Source organism: Haliotis rufescens, unplaced genomic scaffold, assembly GCF_023055435.1.
Source record: "Haliotis rufescens isolate VD_foot unplaced genomic scaffold, xgHalRufe1.0.p SCAF_1, whole genome shotgun sequence".
NCBI classification, from domain to species: Eukaryota; Metazoa; Mollusca; class Gastropoda; order Lepetellida; family Haliotidae; genus Haliotis; species Haliotis rufescens.
The window spans coordinates 9,395,947-9,407,659 of NW_025963779.1; the positions used below are offsets into that span (position 1 = coordinate 9,395,947).

The window sequence follows — 11,713 nt, forward strand, 5'->3', positions numbered from 1 at the left end:
CTTCAAAAGATAGTTTGATGACTTGGGTTAATATTTACACATTTCTACAGATCTTAAAAGCAATGAGTAGCATGTAATTAACTATTTACATACATTTGTGGTCAGGAATATGGCTGGTCTATCTGAGTGGATCATAATCCATGTAAAACAGGTAACAGCCCTCAAGGATTGTACATCAATAATGGCCAGAAAGACAGACACTACCTGGGATGGTCAGACATTCCCACAGTTAAGTACTTTGTTCATCACACTGAACACGGAAGTTTGCCTCTTCAGATTGATAAAGCGGCTAGAGAGTACAGTTGGTGCCCACAACTTTTGATCAAACAGCCACCTTTATCTTTCAGGCTCATTTTCCGAAGAGGTTTGTCTTAACAATTCGACTATTATCAACCGTAAACCTGACTGATCGGAAGTTTATGAGACAGGTTCTTCTGACTAGAATTTAAATCTGTTGGCTGAATTACATACATGCTGAATGGACTAAATAGAGCACTTCACAAAGTTTTCGTTATAAAATGACCTACAGGATCAATTCCACCCTATCTCCCCAGAACAAAAATAGCAAGGTGCACTTGCCCCATAGGATCAACAGCATTAAGACCAAACAAGCAGATGCTAACACAGTATGCTCCACATAGTCCTGCAAGGGCATTCTGACATTCAGCTCAGGCAGGTATACATGTTCAGGTCTCAATAAATTGTCCATATCATGAAGAAAGAGTTACTGTAACTTCAGTTACAGTCTTCAACAGACTGTATTGTATCTGTCAGGATTTGTGGCAGTATTAAGTACATCTGATTATACATAAACAAACTTCTTAAGAAGAGCAGTAGTGACCTTATTGCACGCGAGAAGTATTAGGAATACTCTACCTTTGTTTTGTAATTGATTGAACTTACTTACTCCAAATCAAAAAGATGAAACAAAAATCATTCCAAAAGCATCTACAACAGCAATCTAATTTGAAAGAAGACTTGGACTATAATTGGTTCACTGGGCAGAAAATAACAGCTGTCAGGACATTGATAGAACGCATCCATTATGGTCCAAACGGTGTCCTACAGTTTTGAAAAGAATCGATTTTCTTCCATATTGCTGACTAGCAGGAATTTTGTGCCAATCCCATTGCAAGCACTTCAAGAACCTTAGTGCTGATAATTTGGCTGCTTTAAAGATGAAGATAATGATGAGATTTGAAGATACATTTTTAGGGCCTTCAGAAAGAATTGCATCATATGCTGGGCTACTTGTATCCAATCATGATCTGAGTCGCTTCAGAGGAACACAATGTCTTGAATCAGGGAATGTATTCATTCATTTCTTTCCAAGTAAGATATCAAGACATATTTCATTCAAGATAGACAGGTTTAGGAGAATATAGGGGGATTATTTTTAGATCTGTTTTCATACAATACATTAGAAACTTAATCATGTCGCTTCTGCTTCTTGATTTCCTGGTGTGAGTGAATGAAGGTAAAGTCGTCTGTCTTGGATCAGACAAACCAAAAGGCAGTGGTGTGGACATTAATGAACACCCAAACAATGGGAGTGAGTGAGTATGGTTAATCCACTCTTAGCAATATTCCAGAAATATCAGAGATGGGCTTCACACATTGTCCCCATGTGGGGAATTGAACCTTCGGTGTGACAAGCTAGGCTAAGACCACTAGGCTACCCCACCGCCCCCAAACCATTGGAGAATTGACACACCTTCAGTCAGAGTAGAGCTGGGAAGATCTTGGCCTTTATCACTGGTAATTTATCCACATTCTTTTAGCAGCCATTGTCAACACCTGATTCCTGTCACCACCTGATATGGTAGACTGCCATGGATGTGAAGCATGAAACATTGAATCCAGCAGCTATCATTACAATACCTTGAGTACACCTATTTCAAGGTGTCTGAAACTTACCAATAATGACACTTTACCAATGTTTCGAACTGGAACCATTTACCTGATCTGTAATCATGGCAAACAAACCACATCTCCATATTTTCCAGAATGACCTTAAAACTTTCCCACCAGACACATGTATCATGAACCATTTTGACTACAAAACCTGGTGACTGATAATCTCACTAATATCCGTCTTTTTTACATCTTTGTCTTAATAATACTTAAGAACTCAAATTCCTTGAATCATTGCATGTACAGTTAAGCATCATAGGCAGCAAAATAGACTACCGTATACATGATGATTTACCAATTAAATTGTATTTCCTGTTCTGACAGGCATTGTTCTATATGCAGAGATTAAGATTACCATCTGTATGTTCTCGTAAACTAAGCCTGAAGTAGCAATCAGCTGTACACGCGTTTCTCAGAATCTACCTGTGATTCGGTTAAAAATTATCCACAAATATAACTTTTAAGAATTTTGATACAATGATCCGAATAATTCTATCTGAAACTATTTTTTTATTAGGAATAATCTATTCCAATATAATGTTATTTTAGTTCAGCTTTACTATATATATTTGAAATAACTTAATAAGCGTAGCACTTTGGTACAGCTGAGAAATATCAAATCCACATCGCCAGAGAAATATCAAACCCCATCAGAAAAGGATCAAATCCAAGTCAGAGAAGTATCAAATCCACATTGCCAGAGAAGTATCAAATCCACATTGCCAGAGAAGTATCAAATCCACATTGCCAGAGAAGGATCAAATGCATATCATCAGCGAAGACGATCAAATCCACATTGCCAGAAAAGTATCAAATCCACATCACCAGAGAAGTACCAAATCCACATTGCCAGAAAAGTATCAAATCCACATTGCCAGAGAAGGATCAAATCCACATCGCCAGAGAAGTATCAAATGCATATCAGAGAAGACGATCAAATCCACATTGCCAGAAAAGGATCAAATCCAAGTCAGAGAAGTATCAAATCCACATCACCAGAGAAGTATCAAATCCACATTGCCAGAGAAGTACCAAATCCACATTGCCAGAGAATTATCAAATCCACACTGCCAGAGAAGTATCAAATCCACATCACCAGAGAAGTATCAAATCCACATTGCCAGAGAAGTATCAAATCCACATTGCCAGAGAAGTATCAAATCCACATTGCCAGAGAAGTATCAAATGCACATTGCCAGAGAAGTATCAAATCCACATTGCCAGAGAAGTATCAAATGCCTTTCATCACAGAAGACGATCAAATCCATATCACCAGAGAATGATTAAAACCACAAAGTAGAATCAAACCCATAACATCAGAAAGGGAAAAATGGCTCAAATCCACTAACCAGGTCACACGCGAGACAGAGACATCCAGGAATGTCCATACAACAATTGCACCCACCAACTCCCATTTGTGTCAACCACTTCTGACAAGTATAGTGTTCACAGGTGGACCCCATTCAGGACTGTAAATGCCATACCACCATTGCGCCCACCTGATCACCATTTGTGTCACCTACTTATAACAAGCTAAGTGCACTGGGGACACTTTCTGCACTGGAATTCATATGGGAGAAACCCCTTGACTATCTTATGATACTGGAATCAGAGCCAATTGTCCATGTCAGATGGGTTATGCCAGTATAACACGGCAATTATGCTGGTTGCTCACTTCTAAGACACTCTGAAGACAAAGCCTCAGATAAGTAACACCACTTGTGAATAATTTGTCTAGAACTTGTTCCAGTGTTTGAGGAGCAGATGCTCTTGAGTAATGTAATCATGCTGTAATGGAGTAATCTCCCACATCGCTCTTTGGACTTCAGTCAAAGACAAGTCCATGGAGGACAGAGCAAGGCTATTGTCTGTTTGGCAAAGAATCATATCAAAGCAAATAATGAGGACCCCTTACCCACTTTACAGTATCACAGACAAAGGAGACACATATGTATTCATTTCTCATACATCCAAGAATACAAATGATTAAAGATTAACAGAAACAATTGTGACGTTATGATTCATCATTGTTCAGAGTGAGTAAGTGAGTGAGTGAGTGAGTGAGTGAATGAGTGAGTGAGTGAGTGAGTGGTTATGCAACACATCTCCGCACAACCAATGGCATTTTAATTGCAGTGCCTTCGATCCCCCTAATCATGTCCCCTTTCTGCTGAGTGATTTGGAGTGAGGTTTTAAGTGGAATGAGTAGTGAGTTGGGTTTAATGGTAGCAATGCTCAGTTGAGTGATGCAGAAGAGTTTTACCTGTTCTTGAAACTGAAAAGAATGGATATGGTGATGACAGATTAAGAACATCTTGGATTTGAACCCATGATACATGACCTGGCTAAGTGATGTTCAAGGCTGTATTGCACAGTATACTGACTCAGAGCTGACCAGTCCTTGTTTTAGCCCCTTAATGTGGAGCGTCAGACAGGGTAACAACAAGTACCATCTTTTAACGTCTTTTGGTATGACACAGGCGAGCATCAAACCCCAGACCTTCCAGTCTCTGGGCAGACACTCTACAACAAGACAACTTCATGAGAGTGCATCACTTAGAACACCCAAACTTACTGAACAGCTTCAATTATAATCTGCACCAACATCTGTGCAACAAATGCATGTATTTTTTCTGTCTCAAGGCAGGTTTTGGATATTTGGAATTTTCCTTCCTTCCATGTCCCTTGTGACATAACAACTTGACATCACTGAACAACAAAGACATGGGAACTAGGTGTTACAGTTTGTACATATTGGAAAACATTGTCATACTGAAGAAACAACCCACAGCCTGAGTGTGAAGTTTTTGTCAACTGGCACTAACATTCAGTTAAGGCTTTCATGAGACAGTGACAGGGTTCAACTGATCTGATACACGAGAAACCACATGCAGTCACAGGAATCAGCTGTAATTAGTATGAAGAGTCAAAAACTTATTCTGCATGTCTTTTCTCATGCTGCTCCTGGGACAAGATGCCACCACAGTGAGACCTCTGCACAAGCACTAACAACATTTGACTTCATGAGGGAGTTGGTTAATGTACAACAGTCAGCAATCATCCAGGTCCTCGTGAATGTCTACCATCTCTGTATTATGTTTTAAATGATCTTTTTTTCTGCATTCGTTTAAAACTGCTGCACATGTTGCCTGCAAATGACCCTTTCGAAACCATGATAAATCTTCAAAAACTATGTACGCTCCTTCACGATCTTTCTAAATTCATGATTTACTTTAATAGCTTATAACTTTTTATGTGTTTTCATTTCATACATCAATTTTCTTATCAATAAAATGGAACTGTACTTGGTCATACACTGGTGGTCTAAACAGAGGGTCGTTACTATATGGTTGGAATAATGACGAAGCGACATTATATTTTAACTCACTGAACGCAAGGCCCTAATATAAAGTGTAGAAGACACTCCCTGTTGAGTAATCTCCCTTCACCGACTATAATGGGCAAGAGTTCAAATCTAGGTTACAGCATTCCCATCATACATCAGCCATGTTGTGTCTGTAGACAAATCTTCATTGGTCTCAAAGCAAGGCAGGCTTCAGTAATAGGGTACATTGCTTCCAGTTTACTCCCAAAATTACTGGACCACCTTGAAGTATTGCATCAACGAATATTCTGCTCCATAAACTTGCTGATCGACCATCACATAAACAATACAAATGTCTCAACATCAGAAGGCAGCAGATAATTCACTTCCTTGTACTGGAGTGTATATTGATATTGAAAAAATATATCACAGCAGTGGAATCACTGGACTACTGACTCAATATATAGGAACTCGAGTTAACATCATAAAACATCAGCCCCAACATGGAGTCAATATCCTTTTCTATATACAGTACTCATGTGACAGTTTCTAAACCAATCAGGAATAAGGGCAATTTGTCATGCTGTGATAGTTGAGTGTGCAGGAAGCTTACATATGCAGTTACACTTCTGCCATATGTCAGGAGCACTTTAAATTGTCTCTAATGACGGAAGGCAGAAATAGTCAGACTAGTGGTTGATAGTGTGGGCATCAAGAGTGGCATCAAGAGTGGGCATCAACAGAGTGGGCATCAATAGTGGGCATCAACAGGGTGGGCATCAAGAGTGTGCATCAACAGAGTGGGCATCAATAGTGGGTATCAACAGTGTGGGCATCAACAGTGTGGGAATCAATAGTGAGCATCAAGAGTGTGGGCATCAAGAGTGTGGGCATCAACAGTGGGGGCATCAACAGTGTGGGCATCAACAGAGTGGGTATCAACAGTGTGGGCATCAACAGTGGGGGCATCAACAGTGGGGGCATCAACAGTGGGGGCATCAACAGGGTGGGTATCAACAGTGTGGGCATCAACAGTGGGGGCATCAACAGTGGGGGCATCAACAGTGGGGGCATCAACAGTGTGGGCATCAACAGAGTGGGCATCAATAGTGTGGGCATCAACAGAGTGGGCATCAATAGTGGGTATCAAGAGTGTGGGCATTAACAGTGGCATCAATAGTGGGCATCAAGAGTGTGGGCATCAACAGTGTGGGCATCAATAGTGGGCATCAACAGTGTGGGCATCAACAGTGTGGGTATCAAGAGTGGGCATCAAGAGTGTGGGCATCAACAGTGTGGGCAACAACAGTGGGGGCATCAAGAGTGTGGGCATTAACAGTGGCATCAATAGTGGGCATCAATAGTGGGCATCAATAGTGAGCATCAATAGTGGGCATCAACAGTGTGGGCATCAACAGTGTGGGCATCAATAGTGGGCATCAAGAGTGTGGGCATCAACAGTGTGGGCAACAACAGTGGGGGCATCAAGAGTGTGGGCATTAACAGTGGCATCAATAGTGGGCATCAATAGTGGGCATCAATAGTGAGCATCAATAGTGGGCATCAAGAGTGTGGGCATCAACAGTGTGGGCAACAACAGGGTGGGTATCAAGAGTGTGGGCATTAACAGTGGCATCAATAGTGGGCATCAATAGTGGGCATCAACAGTGTGGGCATCAACAGAGTGGGCATCAATAGTGGGCATCAACAGTGTGGGCAACAACAAAGTGGGTATCAAGAGTGTGGGCATTAACAGTGGCATCAATAGTGGGCATCAACAGTGTGGGCATCAACAGTGGGCATCAAGAGTGTGGGCATCAATAGTGGGCATCAACAGTGTGGGCATCAACAGAGTGGGCATCAAGAGTGTGAGCATCAACAGTGTGGGCAACAACAGGATGGGTATCAAGAGTGTGGGCATTAACAGTGGCATCAAAAGTGGGCATCAATAGTGGGTATCAACAGAGCAGCATGAAGAGTGTGGGCATCAATAGTGAGCATCAATAGTGGGCATCAAGAGTTTGGGCATCAACAGTGTTGGCAACAACAGGGTGGGTATCAAGAGTGTGGGCATTAACAGTGGCATCAATAGTGGGCATCAACAGTGTGGGCATCAACAGAGTGGGCATCAATAGTGGGCATCAACAGTGTGGGCAACAACAGAGTGGGTATCAAGCGTGTGGGCATTAACAGTGGCATCAATAGTGGGCATCAACAGTGGGCATCAACAGTGTGGGCATCAACAGTGTGGGCATCAACAGTGTGGGCATCAACAGAGTGGGCATCAATAGTGGGCATCAACAGTGTGGGCAACAACAGAGTGGGTATCAAGAGTGTGGGCATTAACAGTAGCATCAATAGTGGGCATAAACAGTTGGCATCAACAGTGTGGGCATCAACAGAGTGGGCATCAATAGTGGGCATCAACAGTGTGGGCATCAACAGTGTGGGCATCAATAGTGGGCATCAACAGTGTGGGCATAAACAGAGTGGGCATCAATAGTGGGCATCAACAGTGTGGGCATCAACAGTGGGCATCAATAGTGGGCATCAAGAGTGTGGGCATCAATAGTGGGCATCAACAGTGGCATCAAAAGTGTGGGCATCAACTGTATGGGAATCAATGGTGAGCATCAAAAGTGGGCATTAATAGTGGGTATCAACAGAGCAGCATGAAGAGTGTGAGCATCAACAGTGAGCATCAACAGTGAGGGCATCAACAGTGTGGGCATCAAGAGTGTGGACATCGACAGTGTGGACATCGACAGTGTGGGCATCAACAGTTGGCATCGACAGTGAGCATCAACAGTGTGGGCATCAACAGTGTGGGCATCAATAGTGGGCATCAACAGTGTGGGCATCAACAGTGTGGGCAACAACAGTGGGGGCATCAAGAGTGTGGGCATTAACAGTGGCATCAATAGTGGGCATCAATAGTGGGCATCAATAGTGAGCATCAATAGTGGGCATCAACAGTGGGGGCATCAAGAGTGGGGGCATCAAGAGTGTGGGCATCAATAGTGGGCATCAACAGTGTGGGCATCAACAGAGTGGGCATCAATAGTGGGCATCAACAGTGTGGGCATCAACAGTGTGGGCATCAACAGAGTGGGCATCAATAGTGGGCATCAACAGTGTGGGCATCAACAGTGTGGGCATCAACAGAGTGGGCATCAATAGTGGGCATCAACAGTGTGGGCATCAACAGTGTGGGCAACAACAGTGTGGGCATCAACAGTGGGCATCAACTGTATGGGAATCAATGGTGAGCATCAAAAGTGGGCATCAATAGTGGGTATCAACAGAGCAGCATGAAGAGTGTGGGCATCAATAGTGAGCATCAATAGTGGGCATCAAGAGTGTGAGCATCAACAGTGTGGGCAACAACAGGATGGGTATCAAGAGTGTGGGCATTAACAGTGGCATCAAAAGTGGGCATCAATAGTGGGTATCAACAGAGCAGCATGAAGAGTGTGGGCATCAAGAGTGTGGGCATCAACAGTGGGCATCAACAGTGTGGGCATCAATAGTGGGTATCAACAGTGGCATCAAGAGTGTGGGCATCAAGAACGTGGGCATCAATAATGGGTATCAACAGTGTGGGCAACAACAGGGTGGGTATCAAGAGTGTGGGCATTAACAGTGGCATCAATAGTGGGCATCAACAGTGTGGGCATCAACAGAGTGGGCATCAATAGTGGGCATCAACAGTGTGGGCAACAACAGAGTGGGTATCAAGCGTGTGGGCATTAACAGTGGCATCAATAGTGGGCATCAACAGTGGGCATCAACAGTGTGGGCATCAACAGTGTGGGCATCAACAGTGTGGGCATCAACAGAGTGGGCATCAATAGTGGGCATCAACAGTGTGGGCAACAACAGAGTGGGTATCAAGAGTGTGGGCATTAACAGTAGCATCAATAGTGGGCATAAACAGTTGGCATCAACAGTGTGGGCATCAACAGAGTGGGCATCAAAAGTGGGCATCAACAGTGTGGGCATCAACAGTGTGGGCATCAATAGTGGGCATCAACAGTGTGGGCATAAACAGAGTGGGCATCAATAGTGGGCATCAACAGTGTGGGCATCAACAGTGGGCATCAATAGTGGGCATCAAGAGTGTGGGCATCAATAGTGGGCATCAACAGTGGCATCAAAAGTGTGGGCATCAACTGTATGGGAATCAATGGTGAGCATCAAAAGTGGGCATTAATAGTGGGTATCAACAGAGCAGCATGAAGAGTGTGAGCATCAACAGTGAGCATCAACAGTGAGGGCATCAACAGTGTGGGCATCAAGAGTGTGGACATCGACAGTGTGGACATCGACAGTGTGGGCATCAACAGTTGGCATCGACAGTGAGCATCAACAGTGGGCATCAACAGTGTGGGCATCAACAGTGTGGGCATCAATAGTGAGCATCAACAGGGGCATCAACAGTGGGCATCAACAGTGTGGGCATCAAGAGTGTGGACATCGACAGTGTGGGCATCAATAGTGGGCATCAATAGTGAGCATCAACAGTGGGCATCAATAGTGAGCATCAACAGTGGGCATGAACAGAGTGGCATGAAGAGTAAGCATCAACAGTGTGGGCATCAAGAGTGTGGGCATCAAGAGTGTGGGCATCAATAGTGCGCATCAATAGTGAGCATCAACTGTGAGCATCAATAGTGGGCATCAATAGTGAGCATCAACAGTGTGGGCATCAACAGTGTGGGCATCAACAGTGTGGGCATCAATAGTGAGCATCAACAGTGTGGGCATCAACAGTGTGGGCATCAATAGTGAGCATCAACAGTGTGGGAATCAACAGTGTGGGCATCAATAGTGAGCATCAACAGTGGGCATCAACAGTGAGCATTAAGAGTGTGGGCATCAAGAGTGTGGGCATCAACAGTGGGCATCAACAGTGTGGGCATCAAGAGTGTGGGCATCAATAGTGAGCATCAACAGTTGGCATCAATAGTGGGCATCAACTGTGAGGGCATCAATAGTGAGTATCAACAGTGGGCATCAACAGTGTGGGCATCAACAGTGTGGGCATCAATAGTGAGCATCAACAGTGTGGGCATCAACAGTGTGGGCATCAATAGTGAGCATCAACAGTGGGCATCAACAGTGAGCATTAAGAGTGTGGGCATCAAGAGTGTGGGCATCAACAGTGGGCATCAACAGTGTGGGCATCAATAGTGGGTATCAACAGTGGCATCAAGAGTGTGGGCATCAAGAACGTGGGCATCAATAATGGGTATCAACAGTGTGGGCATGAACAGTGTGGGCATGAACAGTGTGGGCATCAACTGTGTGGGCATCAACAGTGGCATCAATAGTGTTGGCATCAATAGTGTGGGCATCAACAGTGTGGGCATCAACAGTGGCATCAAGATTGTGGGCATCAACAGAGTGGACATCAAGAGTGCGAGCATCAACAGTGGCATCAATAGTGTAGGCATCAACAGTTTGGGCATCAAGAGTGTGGGCATCAATAGTGGGGGCATCAAGAGTGTGGGCATCAATAGTGGGCATCAACAGTGTGGGCATCAACAGTGTGGGCATCTAGAGTGTGGGCATCTGTCAACAATGGCATCAAGAGTGTTCACCCACCGACACCTTCACCCACTGTCCATGTTCACCCACCGACACCTTCACCCACTGTCCATGTTCACCCACCGACACCTTCCCCACTGTCCATGTTCACCCATCGACACCTTCATCCACTGTCCATATTACTGCCCACCTTCACCCACTGTCCATGTTCACCCACCGACACCTTCACCCACTGTCCATGTTCACTCATCGACACCTTCCCCACTGTCCATATTACTGCCCACCTTCACCCACTGTCCATGTTCACCCACTGACACCTTCACCCACTGTCCATGTTCACCCATCAACACCTTCCTTGACTGTACATATTACTGCCTACCTTCACCCAGGGTCCATGTTCACCCATTGACACCTTCACCCACTGTCCATGTTCACCCATCGACACCTTCACCCACTGTCCATGTTCACCCACCGACACCTTCACCCACTGTCCATATTACTGCCTACCTTCACCCACTGTCCATGTTCACCCATATTCTATCTAGCTGTTTATGTTATCAGTGTCCTCCTGTTTCCAAGTCCAGCAAACCATGTAATTACCCTGTAAACACAATCCTAGCATGGAGATTAACCTAGCTGATAAAACACATGAGCTCTTTAACAAGTTAGAAACCTCCACAGTTCACCAGGAATGGAGATCTTTGGCAGAGCAAGAAGAAACATGGGGGATCATCTCTGGAACTTATTTTAGAACGTTATTTCATGGCTGAGCTGATCTGAGATAGACCAGCCAACATATCCATGCATCGATCCAGATTCTGTTTTTGCAATTTACCATCTTCGTTACACCATACTTGTAATATTATAAACAGTCAGCCAGGAATATAAACACCAATGTCAGAGAGATGATATTATCTAAAACAT

General features: G+C 44.0%; 1 protein-coding gene across 1 annotated transcript; it reads left to right on the forward strand.

Annotated features, from left to right (window-relative positions):
- Positions 1 to 4,857: 4,857 nt before the first annotated feature.
- LOC124136714 (uncharacterized PPE family protein PPE21-like) lies at positions 4,858 to 10,432 on the forward strand. Its single transcript, XM_048395715.1, has 10 exons — positions 4,858 to 4,899; positions 6,054 to 6,378; positions 6,643 to 6,756; positions 6,923 to 7,177; positions 7,360 to 7,698; positions 7,935 to 8,021; positions 8,630 to 8,740; positions 8,923 to 9,261; positions 9,498 to 9,584; positions 10,140 to 10,432. The coding sequence occupies exons 1-10, from the start codon at positions 4,858 to 4,860 to the stop codon at positions 10,430 to 10,432; spliced, it is 1,992 nt and encodes a 663-aa protein (XP_048251672.1).
- Positions 10,433 to 11,713: the final 1,281 nt, after the last annotated feature.